Below are 22,853 nucleotides of genomic sequence, written 5' to 3' on the forward strand. Positions count from 1 at the left end.
ACATACCCTCACAGCATTTTTTAACCATCTACTATCTACTAAGTGACTATTTTTAGTGCCTCAAAGCAGCATTTATGTGTTTGATAAACAAAGAAGAAGACAAGAAGCTGCATCCATCAGCGTGTGGATTTTGTTGTTTGCATTTGATGAACACAATGGGCGAAGAAATTCCTCAATGACAGTGAGACCATGAGGGGGAAAAAAATCCATGAAAACAAGATACAATACTACTAGAGCACAGAGGCTCTCATTGGTTTGTAGCCATGTGAGGGGGCGGCCCAAGCTGCGGAGAGTGGGTGGACGAGGGGGGATGGGGAAGATGTTTGGAGGCGATACAAGGATATGGGGGCGGAGAACAAGGCCGCGTGTGTGATATATGGAACAGGACTGCAGCACAGAAATGTTTTGAGGGGGTGCACACATTTGCAGAACCCCTCTCAGGAAGCTGGAGGTTTGGTGTGTGTGTGTGTGTGTGTGTCTCCCTTTGGAGCCTGAGGTTCATGTGGAGACCAGATGTCTGTCCTCCTGTCTGGATATACACACAGAATGGGGGGACCCATGGGGTTCCTCGCCAAATAGATGAGACTGCTGAGACACACACACACACACACAGACATGCATCACAATCTTTACTTGCCAAAAGAAACTTATGTGCACATTCCCTTTCGCCCCTGCTCCCTTTTCCCTCTCCTCTATTTTGCAGTATGTTTCTCCTGCCATATTTTGCATCATTTTTCTCAGTATGTGGACCGATGTGGTTGTCGTAGCATTCGCTCAGCAAACTGTATGTCCTTCTCAAGTTTTAATTTAAAAAAAAAAAGGGGGGGGGCTTGGAAAAGCAGCTCACAGTTTGCAAACATGATGTTGACACTAGAGATTTTAAAAAGTAAGCCTGGTTCTGTGTAGTTTGTCACACCTAAGTGTGGGTCAAAAAGGAGGAGTGGTGGTCCACAGCTTGTGGATGGCTGGAAATACATCTGTGGGCTGGTTAGCAAAAACAAAAACATACCTTACATACTAAATTAGCTGCTGCTATAAGATATCAAGAGGTCTGAGCTGTTTTTAAGCATGAATAAGACAACACAAGGAAAATTACATACTATGATTTACACCTCTATTTGCTGTTGAAACTCTCAAAAAGATGCTTGTTAATGTTCAATGCAGGATTGAGCACTGGGGGAAGTACATCCATCAGGAAATAGACCAGCTGAGCTTCGCATATGGTTGTATAAACAGAACCGCCTCAGCAACGATAGAGACTTCAAACTAAATGAGAATTTAAAGATGACATATCAGGCTACTTTTTATGTTTGCCTGTACTGGCGTCATATTGGTCTTCTGGTCATTGGTTCCTAAGACAACAAGCAGCTAGTGGGGAAGTGATACTGTAGGGAGAAAGACAAAGATGGGTGTACTGGATAATCAGGTTTTACAATGTTGAAGATGTAGAGATCCATGGCAGACATGGCATTCCAGCAGCATGCGGTGTCACAACATAGTCAACAACCAAACACTTTATGTTCCTCATTTCAATTGCTGAAAATACCTCGTCAACATGCTTCCAAAACAAACATTCCCTGTTGGCTCTGTGACACGGCTACAATCTCCTTTTACAAACACCTATTTTCATGCCTGGTAAACTGAGACAAGTTCCATTCATATCTGAGGTTGCTAAAGATGAACTTTAAAGAGGAAACATGTCAGAGGTTAAATTTGGACACACGGGAAAGATGAGTGTGAGCCTTATATACGCTGCTCGAGAATATACAGTATCCCATCCACCAGCGGAGAGATGAGTGAAGATGAAACCCCCTACTCAACAATCATTCAAAGTCCTTTGTTTAATAGTAACCAGGCACCCTTCATCGCTCATTTAACATAATCTCCATTGTGGCAGCTCCGCGATGTGGCTCAGCTTTTAAGCGGCTGGAACAAAGAAACTTGTACAGAGAGAAAGAGAAATTACATCAATCACATACGGAGATATCCTTGCTGAGAACCTGTTAAAGTGCTAAAAAACTTGACACATTGACATTAATCATACAGCTAAACGGCTTAAGAGAAAAAATATGAAAGCTCTTGGAGATGTCCAACCAAACCTGGATTGGAATATGACTGAAAATCTGTTAAATGACCATAAAATGTTCATAGAAGCACCTCAAATATTTTAAGGATGATTAAAGAGAAAATTCCCAAATGCAAAATCCAGACACCTAAAGCTGTTACAGACTAATCACAACTATTCTTTCAAGTTTCTACTTGATAAACTTCAATAAGTTTTAATGCTTAAAAACTTGAGGTGCTCTGTGACCTTATGTAAGCTACCATTTTAGGGCCATCTGAGTCTACTACTAGTTGATTTCAGTAGGAATTCATTAAAATATAAATATTTATTTAATTCTTTTTTCAAGTTATTCAAAATAATTGAAAACCCAATCTAATGTACATGAATAGTCCTTGACAAATTAATGCAGCAAAAGCTGTGAAATATGTAACAACTTTACACGTCATTCAGACATGAAGAAATGTGACTGATGATTCTCCATTTCACTGTATTTGTGACACACCACTTGGGATGATTACTACAATTTGGAAATAGCAGAAAGTGGTTGAGAAATTAATTACTTCCCCAGGGTGCTGTAAAACCCTATGATTGGTAAATAAGGGAAACTTGTGCATAATAAGTAGCCTGTTGCAGAGAATATTTAAGATCCTATTGTATGTTGCTTTTGCATTTGCAGAGGATAAGCCGGATAGCACAGAGCAGATGTGATTGGAAACAGCACGGATACTCAAATAGCCAATAAACCTGTGACGCCCTGATCTGCTTTAGAGGAGGTTCAGCTTTGGTCCCTCTCTATGAAAAAAAAATCTGCCTAATAAGAGAGGGATGGCAGACATTTATGGAAGGAAACAGCAAATATGCTGCAATACTTCAAACCCACGTGAGTGCAAAGAGAGAGAGCAGAGGAGCAGAACTGACTCACTTGTTGTTGTTTCCACCGTGTATTATCAGTTAACATATCAATACAGAACATTGGACATACTAATATTCACATGCTTTCAGTCTCCATGGAAAAAAAATCATCTACAATTCTGCTTCTGCTTGGCATCTACCTCTTCTGGCTCCTATTTGTAATTGCAAGCTCACTATTTCCAAGAGTCACGAGTAACTGACGTAGATTCAACATGGGGACTTGGGCTTTTTATGAGGACGGGCAAAGGCAAACAAATCCTTGGTTTTACATTTACCATACCTACTGCAGTTAGCCCAGCTCAGACAATGGTAAAAATGACAAATTTCACTTCACTCTACTCTCCCTTACAGACTAAGAGCTTAACAAGCTACAGATTCATGGCTAAAATCCTGCGTGCTATGTTTCTAAGATGTATAGTAGGTGCCTACATCTCCACAGAAGAAGACACGCTATTTCTGGCAGAATTACCAGGACTTCCTGTTTTCCAAAGGAAGCACAAGGTTGTGGCTGACAGGATCTCTTCAGGTGTGAGTGACTACGGCAGGGCCCCACATACTTCTCAGACAGAAATAAGAAGCTGTAATCTCCACTTCAGTCAATAAGGAGGAAAAAAAACTTTCCATGGAATGTTTGACTTATTATTTCTCCTGGCCTGCGACAACGGGGACCAACAAAACTCGTGCTACACCACATGGCGTCTTGCTATATGCTTGTATAACAGTAGGAACCCTCTACACTAGATCCCGGAAATGAAGACAGTATTAAAAAAAAACACATCATATGTGCATTAGAGAACATTAAAGGAGGGAGGGTCAAAACAGAAAATAAAGGCAGGAGAAGGCAGATGTGAGACACAAAGTCAAAACATATCACTTAACAGGGTTAACAAGTTTCATTAAAACCCAACTTGAATCCTCTCTTAGAAACCGATCCTGTTGAAGTAGTTTTGTACGGTCACACTGACTACATTTACATGCACAAAATATTCCAGTTTTTGTCCTTATTCCAAAAAAAACCCCCCAATATTCCTACTAAGCTGTTTACATGGCTAATGAAAATGAATATTCCAGTAATATTCCTGTTTACATGCAGAAGGTTTTCAGGGTTTCCCTCTGCTCCAGTGGGACTCACAAGATCTCTGCCAGCAGTGAAGTAAACCAGTGAGGAGGAAAACATTAGTGAGCTGCTGCCTGATATTTACAAGTGATATTGATATAACCGATATCATAAATTTATAGTTACAGGCACATCAAGTACCGAGGTTGTCCCATGATGTTTACAACACTGCTGCATCACACTGAGTCGTGACCATCAGTTCATGGCTGCATGTCAGGATAATAACCAATCCCCTCTGTCCCCATCGTGGAGAGAGCGCGCTCTGTTTTTCCAGCCCGCCCTGAACAGCTCTCCACTCTCCTCTCATTCCTCTCCTCTGTCTGCCTTCTTGCTGCAGCATATGTCATTTTGCCTAAGCAGGGGTCAACAGGCAAGTGGGTCGTGTGTCTCAAACTGCGGTAAAAACCCCAGTTGAGATGCATATTCCAAATGCGCTGTATACATGTTCAAGAATGCTCCTAAAATCTGAATAATATCCGTATCAAATTTGGAAAATTTACGAGGTGAGTTTGCCCACAACTGTGACATTCAAAATGTATTTTTGCACGTTTTTAGAGACAAACCAACTTCCACCCTCACAATGACAACAGCACCAGATCAAAAGCGTCCACAAAGTCATGATTTGCCTTTTTTATGGCTCACATCTGTCAGCATACATGAGTCAACATAAAATAATGAATCACATCAATTGTTGACACAGCACCTGTAATTTTCCTGTCAAGACAAACCCCCTTTCATTTTTATTCTAACCACTTAGTTTGCTCAGTCATGGGCACTCGCACATATATGCAATTTATTTGCAGCTTGGTATATATACATTTTGATGTTTGCTGGGTTAGTGCATATTAGCATATAGATGAACTGTACTTAGATAAACTGCTACTAAATTAACTAATTTTGTGTTGGTGTTCCATCTGCCTTGAAATTAGTTTGTTCCTTCAACCTCATTGCCCTTCATGTACAGTTTTTGGTATACATTTGTACATTATTACTGTAAGAAAATGGGATGATGGGCAGAGGAGAAAGATGAATCAGTGGGCTGCCAATGAGGAGAAGATTAACCTCCTGGTCTTGACTGAATGGCCAGCTGGTCCTGCCTGGTTCAATGCTAGCCCACTGAGACATCTCCTTGGACCAGTCTGCTCATGTTTGTAGTCAAACGTCGACTTGGTGCTCTTGTTTTACAACCATCTATGAACATCTAACACAATTACCTGCTTTATAATAATTACGTGAGCCCTGCAGGTGACAAGGGAAAAAAGCCAACAAAATATAAAAACGCAAAAGCCAGATGAGAACAAAATGGCGAAAAAGTTTAAGGAAGACCTTTCAGAGAGGCACATTGAATACAAGGAGTGAATGTCATAGAAAAGAATGAATGAAAGTCTTGATGATGGGACAATAGGGAAATGAAGGCAGTAATGAGAAAGAGAGTTAGCTAGCTGAGAAGCACAGAGAGCCATGTGAATGAGAGAGAAGTCTTCATCCGTCCCACACTCCAGTGACAATCTGCAGCCAGCTGGCCCGGCAAAAGCACCCATTCACTGGGCTTCCAGGAAGTGAAAGGAGAAAAAAAAACAAGACTTTCAGAAAAAAGGGGCTAGGCTTTTGCCACCAAAACGGGGTGGTGCTGAAACTGGTTCCCACAACAAGTTTGAGTCTGAGTGACTGAGTGTTTCCACCACTAAAGAACTGGTTTTTACCTGGGAAAAAATATCAACTAAAAGGTGTGCCCTTAACTGTATTGGTTTAGGAACAATGACTTCATGATGTCACAGGCAGGTGCTGTCATCATCACACAACCCTAGCAACCAGACTCATCATCATCATCTCACTCAGTGAAATGCCAACGTTTGCTTTAGCAAAACTGACCAAAATTTATAGCAATGCCATAATTTGGCAATCCGACAAGCAGACTATTGTTTTATTGTCAATAAGGTTCTAAAAGTTAATGAATGATGAACTGGAAAGTCTGGAAAGAGGGACTGATGACGTACCCAACAATGAAAAAAGATGGACGAAACCAGGTTTTCTGGGAAAATGGAGGAGAGAACTTGTTGAAAAACCATCATAACAAACTTAAAGACTACAAAAAAGCACTCTAAAAAGTTGATCAGTAGAAATAGGCTAAAAGATGTACTAAATTTCTACTTGGTGCATTCAATGAAAGGAAACCAAAAGGCAAATCTGCTGCCAGCACGACTGTGCTTGATGGAAATGTTGAGTCCTCAGTGATCACCAAAGGAACAATGCCAATGTTGACAATACTCTTTGAATGGTTTGCTTAAAAGCAAACATTGTATGTGATTCCCCATGGTTGTATGCGTTTGTTGCAAGAGAATTCCCCTCATCAAACAACCATTGAAATACCAAAACCAGTAGAAATGTGGGCAGGTTGATAAAAACTTTTGCCAGTTTCCTGGCACAGTGTCAGCCTTTGCGTTGGTGTAAAAGTGAAATGTGTTTGTGTGTGAGAGAGATACTGAAAATGACTTCCAATCAACATTTAAGAGTAGGTTTGTATGCAACTGAGTGAAAAAAATCAGAGCGCCCACTTGAAAAACTACGACATAAAAAACTCTTAAAGTGATATTTATCAGGAGAATGTAAACCAGGATCTGAGTCCATGTGACTGTATGTTCATATTTATATACTGTATGTGCTAGTTTATGCAAAGCATGTTCATATGTACGTATGTTGATTTCAAGCATGATTTTCTTTTTTAAATCTGTAACTGGAACACCAGCATGAAATATGCTTTATTCTTTATGTAGCAGGAGCAATGTCCTCCGTGATTGGATTTCACAAACCATATTTCTGCACACTTTTTCACCAAATGTGCTTAAATTAACAACCCAACACACATAAATCATGGCTGCTGTTTAATATAAATCCACTACAAAACTGTCAGAGTCAATTCCAATAAAATTTTAGAAACAAACAGTGAGTAATAAACTACAATAAGATGCAACAGAAAGGAATACACAACATCAGCATGGTTGTGGATCTTGGTCAGGCAGCCTTATGTGGAGAGAGAAAATATTCTAAATCAGGATGTACTTCTTTATTGCCACTTCAGAACATTTATTTTCCACGGTGTTTTAAAGCATGAGTGGGGGAAGGGTTAACTGATCTGACCTGATCTTCCCTCAGGAAAACACCTTCCATTGGGTCACCGTGTCATGAAGATGACTTGCTCTGATGGGAAGGCTAGAAACGGTTGTGATAGCAAGAGAGCAAAGGAGTTGGGTGGAGTTCAACTTTCTCAAGGCATAAAGGAAGGTTGAAAGCTTGGCGGGGGGGCGGCTGTCACACTGGAATGATTGTCTCTTTGTTCCTCTCTCGTGTGTTTTTTGTAACTAGAAAGACGGGTATTTTGTCTTTCCCATGTCTGGGTTTCTGACGGGTGTGTTGGGGTTTTGGCACGTGATTCGTCTAAGTAGTAACTACTGTATATTGTATCCATAAAGTTGATAGATATACTGAGGTAAAGGTGAGATAATCACCTTTCATTAATGGTCAAGGTGAAACATCTTTAGCCAAAATATCAATCTTGGACTAGACTTTGTTGGGTTTTTTTTTTAGCTGTTACTGAAATGTTTGAAAGACCTACCACAATGTGATGAAAGAGAAGCTCCCAGGACTGACTCAACTTCTGGTTCAGCACCATGTCAAAGAAGTCATAGATGAAGTAACCTGTGGGAACAGACAGCATGAGCCAAGGTTAATGTCGTCTTTATGGCAATTCATTAATCAACCAAAACACAACAGATTCTTCTGACAACGGCAGCCTTGAGCATATCAAGTGCGTCAGGGGAGACCCTGCTTCCATGACGACTGCGATGGCAACCAAGATGCGTCTTGGAGAGGGGCTATTCATATCCACCACCCCCACCCCTGCCATCAGCCGTATCCATGGTGACAGCCTTTCAGAATGCTGGAAAAATAATGAAGTGTTGAGGACGGGGACGGTGGGCGGTGAGGGAGCTTGGGGCTTTGGTTTAGGCTGGATTTAACCCCAGTACACCACCAGGACTCTCCTGTCGGATGTGGTGGCATGTTTGGGTTTGTCTCACCATTAACGATGTACTTGTTAATGGCCACAAGACAAACAATTATTACATCATCTGGTCTCCATATTAGTTCATATTGTTTCATGAGAGCATTGACAGTGCGTGGGGAAACTCCTAGCCAATGTGGTCTTTTCAACAATACCTTTTTTTTCCCCCACATGAGGTTGAGTTTAGGTCAGGTTGGTTTTGCCATGAACAGCCAATTAGGAGTATGGAGACTTGTTTTATAGTGCCATTTAACTGAGATATCTTATCTTGCCGTCTGTGTTTTCATAGTGATTCATCCAGTGTGTTTTCTGTCATATCCGTATCGAAACACACAGGAGGACTGAAGAACTGAGTGACAAACAGAAAGTTGTTTTTTACTCCTTGTATTCTGCAACAAGTGCACAATGCCAACGTGAGGCCCAGCTAACGTCTATACTGGGGACTGTTTGACTTCCCATTGGCTTCCATCTGAAGTCTGAATGGGACAGTCAGTGGAAGGAAAAAAAAGGTTTCTAGAGAAAGTCATGTTAGGTTTTTTCCATTCAAGTTTCGAGGGAATGATCATCAGTAATTCATTGACATGTTTACATGAACAGTTAATTCATTTCTTAAACCAGTTAGTCAATCTGTTTTCAGGCTGCCACATGCCAAAACAATGAGTCTTTGGGAATAACCTTGGTAAGATAATATTCAAAATATGTGAAACTTGATTAAGACACCTGGCATAGCGGCATGTAAACATCCTACTTTGTGGCTTTTTGTTTTTGCAACCTGAGTAAACTCAACTTGCACAGCATTACGGGTACTTCTTTATATCAACAAAACATGCCCATTGAGCAATACTTACTATGGCTATCACTTTCTGTGTTAGAGGTAACTATGACTGCATCTTGTTGTTCATGTTTGGGTAAAACAAGTAGAGAGAAATATGATTTAACGCAGTTATTTATGGCAACGATGAACTCTAAACTACTGAGTATCAAAGGCACATGAAAGCAGCTTAACACACAATAACCATAATTGGGTTCCTCTGTGAGAGGCTAGTCTAGGCACTTGGACGAGGTCTTCATTCAACAAGTTGAGAATAATTGATGGCATGTCACTGCGAGGTTTGCAGCATGGTATCATAGCGAGCTGGGGTGAATCCACACATCTGGTGCAAAAAAACTCAATGAGGCCTCAGAATCACACCACATTGCTTGTAGGAGGACTCGGGAGAAGGATCCGACTTGTTGTTGCGTTAACGCCTCCCATTTCTGTTACCACTGGGATTTAATGTGGATGCCGCATAAATCTACTGACTTTTTTGCGCAGTTGCTGTCTTGGTGATGTCACGTGACTGTGTGGGGTTACGCCCGGTGCCTGGGACCGATCATAATGCCCTCCATTGATCTTCACATACCAACCCTGTTCCTCCCTTTGCCATCTTCCAGCGCTGGGCTTCATGAAAGAATGTCAAACATCCCGGGAATCCTAGGGGAGCCCTTGTTTTCCGGCGCAGATCCAATATATTTGTGGTTTAAGAGGAGACACGTGCCGCTAGTTCCTCTAGAATACTTAAAAGGATTAATGAGGAAAAAGTAAAAAACAAGGCGAGCTGCTATTTTAAGAATGTCGGATAGCATGCACACTCAGATTTGAGAGATTACAACGAAACCAAACAAAAAATAATTTCTGTAAGTTTCGGGGAGCAGATGGTTATATTTATTGTAGCCTACATTGTGGATTTCATGGAGCAATACAGTGACAAAAACTCATCTGCAGGACAGTTCACACAATCCAGTAGCTGCAATATACAGAACCAGTCAAAAGTTTGGACACACCTTCCCATTCACTTGAATAAGAAAGTGTGTCCAAACTTTTGACTGGTTTGACTGGTAATACATCTCTCATAAATAGAACGATGCAGAGCTATGCAGGATAGTGAGATTGTTTAAATTTGAGTCAGCTTGACCCTTGTAAACCCTTTTATTTACCTTTATAATATGGTAAATATGAACTGTGTTAGTGAATTGTAGAAACAATTAAAAGGCCACAGGGTTTGAGCAATGATGGGAGAATATCAACATGTCAACTCCTAATTTGCTGAGCGTTCAGGAGATTAACGGTGGCACGTGTGTAAAAAGGCTTGTTTACTATGTCTGCGCCCACTGTTGCAGACAATATGCTTTCCATATCAGCTTCAGGTAAAGCAAAAAGTGTTTGACATGAAATTATGGAAAAAAAAACATCTCCATGCCTTATGATACTTGTCAAGATAAGACTTATGTTAGCTGGTTAAGATAAATGCTTTATATGGACTATATACACTCTTCAGGTCACTCAATTGCTATGACACCATGTAGGAAAATGAGATTAACTGATTTGGATAATGTCACTTCCTCACTTTCCCTTATGATGACAGCACCTCTATCAAGCCTCTATCTACCTCCAGTAAAAACACCACCAGCCCAAGGACACAGTTTGTAATTCAGCACTGAACACTATCACGATCTACTCACCGATCGAAAATGACACCAACGCGTGAGAAAACACAGAGTGAGTCTCTATCAAGTCTTCGGCCATCCGTGGGTGAAGGAAAAAGCTGGAAAGATAAAAACAGACAATCAGATGAAGTTTTTGGAACTTTATTTGACAGAGATTTCTCTACAATTGATTAATTTTAATGTCCTCAGAACCACTCATATTATTCCACACAGTAAACTTTTCCATCCACATCTTTAAACTCTGCTCAAAAAATGTGTTTTTCTTCTTGTTTCTATAGTTGGTTGTTTGAGCTTCACTGTGCACAGTTTTTTACATTAATCTGCTGAAAATGGAAACTTTCTCTGTGCTCACTGAAAATCTGATTTTAAGGCGCAGGCTTACAAGCATGATTTGTGACATCACAACTAGTTTGGAGTCAGTTCTGGTCCAATATTCAACTTACATCAAGTGTGCACATATCAAGTGTGATATGTGGAAACCTGAAGCCTCCAGTGCATAAACACTGAGAATAGACTTTACAGTAAAGTAGGAGACATCTTGTTTAACTTCTGAAATAAAGTACATTTGCATATTCATAGTTTCTGGAATTTTTAATGAGGGAGAAGGAGAATGTGTAATTTTAAGGATTTTAACAAGATAAGTGAACTTTTTTGTGTGTTAAAATCACATCAGCCAACCTATTATTCAAAGGAGAGTATTTTATATACAGATCTTAAAAACATGCATGGAGGGGATCTTTAAAGGGTATTCCCAATGGGATTTATACATCCTCGTAGGAAATCTGGACAAGTAGCATGACAAACAAACAAAACAAAACAAAACAAAACACAAAACAATCAGACAAATTATAATAATATTAAAGACAAGGCAGTGAACGTTAATATACGATCGAAATATATGCAAAGCAAATGTTATGTACAAGCGCGCCAAAATCCAGCATCCTTAATGAGACCACGCAGACTCGTGGCTGCTTCAAGTATCTAAAAAAAAAAAACATCCAGAAGCTTCCTGTGATGCCAGCAGACACTGAATTTGATTTTTAAGTGAATGAAACAGTCTTACTGTGTTTGTTAACTTACCAGAGGACTGCCCATATCGCGGTGACGAGACTGTGAACGAAGGATGTAGAGATGTTTCTCCATTTCCACGCGTTCCTGCAGGCAGTTTCGGGCATCGGGAGTTTACTCACTCCAGCATTGACAAGCCTGAAGAATCCGTAAGAGCCTCCAGTCGTCAAAATCACTGAACTCAACTCCATAGCTGGAAATGTTTTGTCCAGTACGAGAAGACTTCACGGGCTCCCCCCCAGATGTGAACAGTAGATGCAACGGAGCCTCCGACTGTGGATACTTGTTTGCGACGACAATCAGGTTAACATACCGCTATATTCCCAAATATTCCTGATGTTCACTCACAGAGGCGCGTAAATATTACTAAAGAGTGTTTCTTTCACGGTTATTGTCCAGGGATAGAGAAGGCGTGGACAAATTATTTCTCACTGACACGGATTTGTGGTTTCTCCTTAATTACCCTCTCGGGGAAAAGCTCAGTGGCCGCAGGTGTGACCCGTACAGGTGGGTGATGAATATGCGTATGAAGCCTCGTGTGCAGTTGTGAAACCCGCCTGTTGTACAACCTCATCCCCTTGCTTGTGTAACTTTTGACATCAACAGAAACCAAACAACAGCGTCTCCCCGCCCTACTATAAAGAGGCGCGGCTACGAGCACACTCCATGTGTTGAGGCGCGTTCAAGTGCTGTTAGAAAATCACAAAATCACAGACTTTTCATACACATGAACTGTCCTTGTTCCATCCATAACACATTCTATTCAATTCACTTCACAAAAGAGGCTTTATGGCATGGCCATACTGAGGTGCAGCATTGTCAAAGCACATTGTACAAGTTGTACAAACAGGGAAAAGAACAGGTTTTAACATACAAACAATAAAACATGATGTTAACCTTGTAGTTTGAAAACAACAACTGTGTCAGCAGTATTTTGTAATGCAAATTACATTAATTGTGCTTGAAGGAGGGGAAAAAATACACATACATCCATATATGTACTATACAGTGTATAATTACACCCACTGAGCACTTTATTAGGAACACCTGTGCAATCTAATGAAATCCAACACAACAGCTTTAACATGAATTCTACTGTTATGAAGGTTTTACATGTTCAGCTTTTGTTGACGTTATCAGAAAAATGATAATTCTACTTTATGTTTATTATCGAGGTCATAGTGGGTGGTGGTGATGTACTGGTGTGCATTATATTGAAAAGTGCTCCTAATAGCCTGTTATGTGCCTCTCATGTATATTAATGGGGAGGACAAATCAATCAATAAATCAATAAAAACAAACTTTAGATTAGTGCGATTCAAAGTGCTTCACAGATCACTGATGAGCCGATAATAAGACAGAACAAGTGTAGACAGTAAACAGTAAAAACAATTTGAGACTAATGCACATGAGAAATAAAAAATATGAAAATGTAATAAAATAAAAGATTTAAAAGCTCTAATGACAATAAAATTGAGTGAAATAAAAACTAGATTTAAGAAGATAGATACAATTGATTAAAAAACAAAAATAAAATAAATAAATAAATAAAATCAATAAGAGGGATAAAAATATATAATAATAATAATAAATAAAAGATAAAATAACATTTTACAAGATGAATACAATAAAATAAGTAAATAAAATAAAATAAATAAATCATTTTTAATCAAAAGCCTAAAGAGGTGTGTATATTCACACTATGCACTGAAATTAATGTACTAACAGGAAATTATACAATACACATGCTGATAGACATTAGTCAAATAAATCTGAAAAAGCCACTGCCAATTAAACTCAAAGCTAAATGTTTTTCCATTGATTGATTAGCTTCTTCATGTCTTTTGTGCGCTGCATCAACACCACACTTACTAATATGGAACTGATATCATAGAATAATCTTTTTTTTTAATCACTTCTTTCAATCACAGTATATCTCAGCTCCACCAAATCTATAGTTTTGATAGATTTGGTGCATTGAAATCATGCCATAAAGGTTTGTGGTGCTATTATAGTGGCAAATTACTTAAATAAGTATTTCTCAGAGAACTGAAATCTATGGAGCCCTTACAGTCCTAAAATATTATATTTTTTTATCTTGCACACACAAAAGTATCATCTTGTTCTCACATGATAAAAAAATATCTTTCAGAGCAAATCCACGATACAAACAGGCTGAGTTTGACACTGGCCGACTTCTTTCCATCCTGAGTGGAGCTGAGGTGGAGCGAACAAGTGGCAGCCACCATGACTCATGCAACCATGTCACCAGATATACCTGATCATCTTCATGGATCCACCATCTCAAGACACTCCACCGTGGACCTGAGGGGTTTTTGAAGCCACCGACTATTGACACATTTCCTACAGGTGATGATTATAATCATGATTATTATTATTGTTATAATACTTCCAGTTCTTCTGTGCTATGATTGTTATTTCTCAGAACAACAGCGCAGGTTTTGGTAGAGAGTCTATCTCTGAAGCTTTTGAACGTCTTTGAAGGTATAACTATATCTACCCATGGATGTTGTAAATTACGAAGAGCTCATGAAGGCAACATAGCTCCCAACCCACCTCACGTCACAAACCACTGTGGATTTATGGGAATCGTAGTTTATTTTACATATCAATAGAGGATACATTGTTATTTTGATTTGATTGTACACTATATAGTATTATTTTAAATTATGTATTGTTGTTTTCTATCTTTGACCAGAAACATAGTTGATATTTTCATTTTTTTTACTGTTTTCATTCACTGTAAGAGACCAAAACAACGCTGTTCATTCAACCCACAGCCTGACGAGGACATGAAGCTTTAATATTTAATGACACAGCGCCACCAACTGGTCAAAGACCAGCTCACATTGTAACATACTAATAACTTATTATGATGAGGAGGTAGTAACAAATAAATGAGCGTTTTGACCCCTTCAATTGATACCTAAAGGTCAGACAGAGGAATAAAACAACCAGTATGTCAGGAATCATATTTACATACATTTTGGTTTGCATATTTTTTGTAATTTGTTTGAATCTGGTGCAAATTGGCATCAACTAAACGTCCTATATACACATTACTGTTGTATTGCTTATGTGTAACAATGTTTATTTGTATGGTCCTTGTTAAATAAACTAATGAAATAACAATAAATATCAATTACAGTTTGTATAGTTTCTTGTTAAAATGTGGTTTTGCAGTTATAATGAGATACCTTCTTGTTATTTTCTCTGATAATACTTTTTACTTTCTTTACCTTTTACTTTTACTTTCTTGTTACAATGATAAAATGTCATCTTTGCTGCATTACAGTTACATGAACTAACCCTCGTAACTTTGGTTAAGTTTTTTGTTTTTTGCTTTTTTTGGTTCAAAATTCAGTGTGTGAACATCACTGAGATAGGCTAACGTTGGCTTGTTTAATGCATCTTTTTTTATTGAAACTATATATTTATTATAACACTCCCTATTTAATCACAGTCCAAATGTGAATTTCAATTCACAATCTATTGTGAATTGAAATTATAATCAAGTCTTGTAACAGGAAATATAAATTAGATGGACAAAGACAATGACAATAAAATAAAATAGTAATTATAATAGTACAGTATAAAATATATTTTTTAAATACGGCAATTCTAAACGTTTTCAAAATGTAATTATAATAATCGATACACTCTTTTTGTTTTGAAGAGATTTTAGACAGTTCAAAAAATGTGAAATCATTAAGGAACAGAGAAAATAATGTTTATTTCTTTAAGAAAACTATATTTGTGAATAAAAAACTTATAAGTACCTTGAATAAACTTATTATAATGATCACATTAACAACCAAATCAATTTTAGGGACTTCACATTCATCTATCTATCTATCCATACGTTAGTCTGTCTTTATCTAATCGCTGTTGGTTGTGGGAGGAGCTCGCGGGGACTCCGGTTGGCTGTCACGCGGTTCGCCTGCGCTCGCGAACGCATCACGTTTGTTCCCCTGCTGAAAACACTGGCGAGGATCACAATTGTGCGAGCATCAAGGAAGAAAAAAGACCAAGGTGAGGATAGCGCAGTTATTTATGATGTTTTATGAATCATAATACATCCACGAGCTAAATGTATGAAGCGTTTCGAGAGGACGATGTATAGGATGAATAGTTGCTGCAGAACCGGATCTGCGATGCTTTAGTTACAGTATTCTGTCAACTTCACAGTTACGTTATACCCTCTGGTTTCAAAATAATCTCAATTTCCAATGTAGGTTTGAATTTCTCTTCACTGGAGCCAAACATAATGCTAATAATAGAAAATATGCAGTGCTCGTGCTTTTTATTTTGACTATATAAGAATTACGAGAAAGTTGCAATACAGCTGGTTTTGAATGAACAGTAATATTATTTGTGTTGGGCATATAATCTGTTTAATGCACAAAGATATACAGATTATACAGCAAACAGGTGAAACAGATTGGAAATACTGTAATCATCAACCATGAGATATAATTTATGATTAAAATAGAACAAAAAACACAATTAAAATGTACCTTTTAAAATAAACTAAATGAGCTAAATGAAATCTGAGTACCTGTAAATTGTGTGTCCTTCACAGAACCTCTTTGTTGTTTAGGTACACTTTAACCCAGTCAGCCTAACAACAGGCAGGTTTTCTTAATGTCTTTTAAGAATGAATCAATGCCAAGAACCAGTTCATGGTGAAGAGCTGGAGGAGGTGACCGGACTGGTTTGTCAGGAGGCTGACCTGAAAGATGGACAGTAAGTCACAACAATCAAAGATAACAGATTAAAAATGTTACACCCTCTGTGGTTTCAGTTGTCTGTAGCTACGTTTCCTTCACTATTTCTCCTCTATGTGTTTATTAAGGATGAAAGAAGTATCTGTGGAGAATCAGAAGGTGTTGCTTGTCCGTACGCAGGGTCAGTACAGTGCGGTTGGAAGCCAGTGCTCTCATTATAACGCTCCCCTGGTTAAAGGTAAAGCCTTCAGCTACATCCAGATTCTCACTTTCTACACATCTTACTCTGAATTAACGACCTTTTTGCATTGAGTAGTGTTAACTGCGTGTTCTCTGATAATCCAGGAGCACTGATTGGTGATAAAGTGAGATGTCCCTTTCATGGCGCTTGCTTCAATGTCAGAACTGGAGATATTGAAGAGTATCCAGGTCTGGACTGTCTGCCCAACTATAAGGTAAAACTTGTCATTTGAGGTCAACATTTAATAACAATTTACTGCTTTTTCAACAGGAATGAATCCAGATATTCTTTCAATCTTAAAATGTGTTATGATTTACTTACACAAACACTTAGGTCAACAATTTGCCCGTTCTGTAGATATTCTGTTGATGTCATGATTTTTATGCCCTTTAAATGGAAACAAAAATGCATGTTCTTTTGTTTTAATTATTGCAAGATTAAGTTTATATACCTTTCTAACAAAAGCATACATTGGTTTATCAGAAAAGTTGCAATTTCACTCTTTTCGTGTGGTGTAAAAAGACAACTTTTATTTCCAAATACAACTTCTTTATATACAGTATCTTTCGTGGACATGAATTTTGACTTTTTACCAAAATTGGGATTAGATGTCACAACAGCAGGTGGCCCCACATCCATGTATTGCAGACTGGCTTGAAAGGTGATCAAACAAAGGAATATTTAGTCAGTACAGTTAGTATTTAGCTGTCATTAGGATTGCTTTCTAAACAGTATATGTTGAGTACATGGTGTTGAATTTAATTTGTGCAAACTTAAGGCAAGAACTGCACATATGACGTATCCCTCGTTCACAACATTTGTAGTTCCAGTTCAGGATATTATTATTGTTCTGGGTACTTCTTCTTTCTTATAAAATGGTTGCTATTGTCAACATTTCAGCTGCTGCCGTTCGCAGTCTGGAAACATGATTTTGGTGGTGCACACAAATTACCTCCACTGTGCTATGATCTGTTTTTGGGGGAAAAAAATCTTCTAGTAATTCATATTTTGTGGCTAAACTTCTCTTTTTAAAAAATTCATTTTACAGGTCAAAGTTCAGGATGGCAACGTGTACGTTTCCATCAACAAAAAAGTGAGTGACTGCAAGTTAAGTAGATGAAATGATCACAGTGTTTCCCTCCATTTTGTGTAAAAATACTCCATTTTAAGCGATCCGTTGTTTATGTTCAGACTCTGAAGATGACCAGACGGGTGAAGGAGATGTGCAGCGTGGAACCAGACATCAAACACACAGTGTTGCTCATAGGAGGAGGTAAGGACTGGATGTAATAATCATGGGAAATTTCACATGACAGTTCAAGCTTCAGGCCATCAGTCTCACAAAAATGTGAAATCGTCCCAGATAATTAGAAAAAATTAGAGATGGTGCTCAACTACACTTGGTGGTGTAGTGCTGCTGTGTGTCCTTAAGCTCTGTCTCTGAATATACCGGCTAAGTAAGAACAGACTGACTGTAATCTTTGTGAGTTCAGGCCCTGCTTCCCTGGTTTGTGCTGAGACGCTGCGGCAGAACTGTTACCAAGGTCGAATCATCATAGTAACCAAAGAAACCCTGCCTCCATTTGACAAACCCAAACTGAGTAAGGTAAGAACTGTGACCTGTATTCATGCAATCAAATAAACACTTCATATTCATGAATTACAGTAAACACCATCCTGCATTGCTTGTCTTTTTGAAGTGTGTGGTTAACCTTTGTTTAGAAGAAATGTCTCTTCAACAAGAGACATTTTTAAGAAATGGTTAAACACATAAATGGCATTTTCTCTTTTCAGGCTATGAATGTGGACAGAAGCAGCATCCTCCTCCGAACAAGTGACTTTTTGCAACAATATGGGATAGAAGTGTGGACACAGAAAGAGGTGATAAGCAAAAAAAAAAAAGATATTTGTGATGTGGTCTCACCATCTTGCAAAAACTGAAATATATTTTGTGTGTCAGGTGGTGTCTGTAAACCCACCTGAGAAGACAGTGAAGATGAGTGATGGCACCCTGCAGCATTACGACCAGCTGCTCATCTCAACGGGCTGCAGGTTAGACTCATTCTCCTCTTCCTCAAATAGTTTTTAGATTGTTTTCTTACACTTAAGTATCACAAACACATAGAAGACTGTGAAAAAAAAAAACATCTGGAATTGTTGAGTTGTAAGACTTCCATGAAGCATTAGCAATATAATAGTCCCTCTTCTGTTCACAGAGCGAGGCAGCTAGACTGTCCTGGTAAGGACTTGATGGGAGTGAAGTTACTGCAGAGTTATGAAGACTCCCAAGAGATTCACAGTTCCTGCCTTGGTCGTAAGGCCGTCATCATTGGAGCCTCCTTCATAGGTAATCAGATTTGAGTTTTCTTTACATTGCAGTATAAATCTTAGCTCATTTTTGTTTTTTGGTGTTTTTTATTATCTCAAAACGCTCCAATAAGCTTTTTCACAGCAGACATTTAGACCTATCAGGAAAAGCACAGGTGTTACTCATTAACAATGGCTCTGCTCTATTCAAGTGTCCCAGTACGCCGTGACAGTGTGACAGTGAGCCAACATGCACAGTAGCAGGAAGCTGAAACTGAAGCTGCTAAAAGGAATTCAGCTGTCTTTAATTTATTATTTACACCTGTGCTTTTCCTACTCTGACATGTTGACAAGATGTCTTATTATTAAATATACTAATTAAATAACTGACAACACGAGACAATGATACTAGCGTTTTTTCTTTTAACACAATAGGTATGGAAGTGGCGTCCTACTTATCAGACAAAGCTTCCAGTGTGACTGTCGTTGGCACCGGCTCATACCCGTATGAGCGCTCTCTGGGCCCACAGATCGGCAAGATGACAATGCAAGTAAGAAACAATGATGACATTCTGTCTTTGTCACAGCTGTATGTAATTTTATCCGTTTTTACTAAATGTAACACAATTTTAATTAAGTTTTTTTTACCTTTTAAAGATGTTGGAGGAACATAATGTTAAGTTCTACATGAACGACAAAGTCACTGAGATCAGAGGGGAGAATGGCAAGGTAACACTACCTCTACTCAATCCTCGCTGTCGCTGAATCTGAGATTGTGCTGCTTCAAACCTCGATATTCTGTTGTGGATCCATAAATATCGTCTTTCTGCAGGTAAAAGAGGTGGTGCTGAAGAACGGTGTGGCCCTGGAAGCTGATGTGGTGATTGCAGGAATTGGTAACTAACTGTGTTGTTTCCAGGTGTTATGATGTGTATTTTGATTAATATATATGACAGAAAATAAATCTTTTATTTTTTGCAGATTATGAACTCGCATGCAACTTTTACACCTTATAATATACAGACCTTTATCGTTCTGTTAACATTGCAAACACTGCTCTGCCCAGGTGTGATCCCCAATTCAGACTTCTTGGCAGGAAGTGAGGTGGAAGTGGATTCTAAGAAAGCTGTAATTGTAGACAAGGTAAACAAACCGTGATCACCGTGGTGTTGATATGGCTAATCTCTGAGCTAATTGTGTCCAGGTGACTGGGATGACTGGATGTGTATTTACATGATACATCGTGATGTGTGCATGACACATTTCTGAGAAATGTGCACGTTAAAATTCGACGAAGTCCAGTGAAGCACTTTGCTTCTAGGCCTGATATTGAAGCTCTGCTGTAAACACATTGCTCTTTTTTCAGTTCATGAGGACCAACATACCAGATGTTTTTAGTGCTGGAGACGTTACCTCCTTCCCTCTGAGCATTTGTGGAGACCAAAGGGTCAACATTGGTCACTGGCAAATGTCACAAGCCCATGGTAAGAGACTGAGGGATTCAAAGAGACACAGCTTTATGGGGATTTCTGTCTGGCTGAAAAATGATTTAATGTGTATCATGCTCATTTTCTTTTTCTTTCCTCAGGAAGAATAGCTGCTCTAAATATGCTAAAGAAACCAACCAAAATCGACTCTGCTCCTTTCTTCTGGACTGTGCTGCTTGGGAAGAGTATCAGATACACAGGTGGGAGTTTTTACTGAGAAACTGTCACTCTTATATTAGAATATTTAAGCCCACACTGCACCGAATCTCATTTCCCTCTTTTATTTCTTCTTTTTACAGGCTATGGGGAAGGCTACACAGAAATCATATTCAAAGGCAAAGTGGAAGAGAGGAAATTCCTCGCTTTTTATATTAAGTAAGCAGCTGTTGAGTAACTCCTTATGCAGCTGAACATGAATTGCTACATCATGCTATTAAATTTCCTGCACCTCCCTTTGTCGACAGAGATGAAATGGTGGTTGCTGCAGCTAGCCTGATGTTTGACCCTGCTGTGACTCACCTGGCAGAACTGATGGCTACAGGACAGCGCATAACAAAAGCACAGGCTCAGTGAGTGTCGTCCTGCATCCACACACATTAGATTACACATTTATATACTATATGCAAATTAAATACCTTGTGGGATGTCAATGGTAGACCTGCATCAACAGCAGACAGTAATTGGAAACGTGGATGACATAATAGTCATGTATACACAATGCAGGGCTGGCAATTGAGAAATAGAGCTCTGCGACCCCATAAAGTATTGGGTTGATTTTGGGTCATTTTGTTGTGTTAAGTTTCAGGCTTGGGTCTGGTTCAGGTTTAGTTCTTTTCACATGTAATTTAATGGGGACATAACATGCTTTTTTTGATTGTCATTTATATACTGTTATGATGTTGGATGTCTATGTTTAACATGGTCAAAATTCCAAAATTTGAGGTGAACATATGTAAAAATATCACCTTTAAGTCTAAAGTCAGGGCTTCAGCCTGCTCTGAATGCTCCATTTACAAAGTTACCTCTACTTCCTCTTCGTGATGACGTCAGATTGTTTTGTTGCTGCAGTTTTTCCACTGACTGTTTGTGTTATCCACTCGTACAGAACTCAAATCCTAAATATAATCAAAGACCAGATAAAACCTGTAAATGGATTACTAGTGTGCATGTAAACATACTGTCTGTGTTGAATATTTGAATATCTGTGTTTGTTCAGGGCTGATGACCTGAGCTGGCTGCAGGTGTAACCAGATGTCTGCTGTATCCAGGAGTAACACCCATCGGTGACCAAGGACGTCGCCTCTCTCTTTGTTGTTCCTCTCTCCCTCATCCGGTGCCAAACTGGATCACTCAGTTTACTGCCTCAAGCCCTCTGAAAGACCGTCAGACCTCTGCCCTGCTCTCACTCAGAGCACTGTTACCATGGCAGCAACACAAAGCTTTACTGCACCCAGTGAATAATCTAATCTCAGTCTTAAAGGCGTAGGCTGGATGAGACTAAGTGGACTTCATATTAAAGACATATAGAGTTCATTGTATTTTATCTATTTAAAACACACAGTCCAACCCACCAGTCTATTAGCCAGTATATCTGAGTCACTTAATTAAAATAAAAAATATTTTGTTTTTGAGACGTCTGTTTCATGTTTACTATTTAAATGAATCGTGAGTTAGCTTATTGATAACTTGGATTCATATATTCATATATCATATATTCATTTAGTGATGAATGAGCTCATTTTATGTTCTTTAAATTCAAACCCAGATAAAGAGAAAGCACTTTGAGGTAATTTAACCACGTTTCATTTACTTGAAAATAAAACCTGGATGCTTGGTGGCTCATAACTAATGTTCAGGCATTAAATGAACCTGTTAGGGAATTTAGTCACAACTGACTTTGCATTTCATCCACTTTACTGTTATGTGTGCAGTATGGAAGATGTTTTTTCTTCTTGTTTCTGTTACAGACTAAATCATTGCTCATCTCTAGATCACCTTTGCTGCTTCATTTGTTTCAGTTTTGGTGGTCTGACAGTTGCTCAGGCAAAAAACAATGTAATCATATGTATGTGTACTTAAACATTTCTTATTAAACATGTATATTTCTGTCATTCTAAAACTGTTGTTCACTGCTAATCTGAATCCATGAATCCTGAATCTATTTGTCCCATTTTCTATCAAACAGACCCTTGTGTGCTTTTGTGAGAGTTTATTAATCATCAGCAGGGCAGCAGCTCACTCTGTAGTCATACTGACTGGAAGTACTTAGATAATTATCATTTGTCAGTACAAGTTACTCTTTTATATTACACAATCACAACAGAGAACAGGTTTGAACTATAAAAACACTGGCAAGCTGCT

At 38.7% G+C, this 22,853-nt stretch overlaps 2 protein-coding genes and 1 long non-coding RNA gene across 3 annotated transcripts in view; 2 read left to right on the top strand and 1 right to left on the bottom strand.

The window, feature by feature from the left end:
• The window catches only part of tlcd2 (TLC domain containing 2), a 30,780-nt gene extending 18,092 nt beyond the window's left edge, over positions 1–12,688 (bottom strand). The window contains exons 1-3 of the mRNA XM_044354905.1: positions 11,722–12,688; positions 10,657–10,739; positions 7,708–7,790 (exon numbers count right to left, since the gene is read on the bottom strand). Of these exons, the coding sequence (XP_044210840.1) occupies positions 7,708–7,790; positions 10,657–10,739; positions 11,722–11,900 (345 nt within the window). The 5' untranslated portion in view covers positions 11,901–12,688. The remainder of the gene's footprint in view (positions 1–7,707; positions 7,791–10,656; positions 10,740–11,721) is intronic.
• On the top strand, positions 12,128–14,887 carry LOC122984447. The gene is made up of 3 exons (XR_006403897.1): positions 12,128–12,216; positions 13,862–14,079; positions 14,215–14,887. It is a non-coding gene; the product is annotated as an uncharacterized LOC122984447 (long non-coding RNA).
• Positions 14,888–15,640: 753 nt separating this feature from the next.
• On the top strand, positions 15,641–22,611 carry aifm4 (apoptosis inducing factor mitochondria associated 4). Its single transcript, XM_044354911.1, has 19 exons — positions 15,641–15,762; positions 16,387–16,476; positions 16,586–16,695; positions 16,803–16,912; positions 17,747–17,791; positions 17,890–17,971; positions 18,192–18,304; positions 18,493–18,579; positions 18,659–18,750; positions 18,915–19,045; positions 19,441–19,556; positions 19,663–19,734; positions 19,838–19,901; positions 20,072–20,148; positions 20,372–20,489; positions 20,594–20,692; positions 20,792–20,867; positions 20,957–21,061; positions 21,709–22,611. The coding sequence occupies exons 2-19, from the start codon at positions 16,388–16,390 to the stop codon at positions 21,737–21,739; spliced, it is 1,617 nt and encodes a 538-aa protein (XP_044210846.1). The 5' UTR covers positions 15,641–15,762; position 16,387; the 3' UTR covers positions 21,740–22,611.
• The last annotated feature ends 242 nt before the right edge of the window (positions 22,612–22,853 follow it).

Source organism: Thunnus albacares, chromosome 6 (assembly GCF_914725855.1).
Source record: "Thunnus albacares chromosome 6, fThuAlb1.1, whole genome shotgun sequence".
Classification (NCBI taxonomy): Eukaryota; Metazoa; Chordata; class Actinopteri; order Scombriformes; family Scombridae; genus Thunnus; species Thunnus albacares.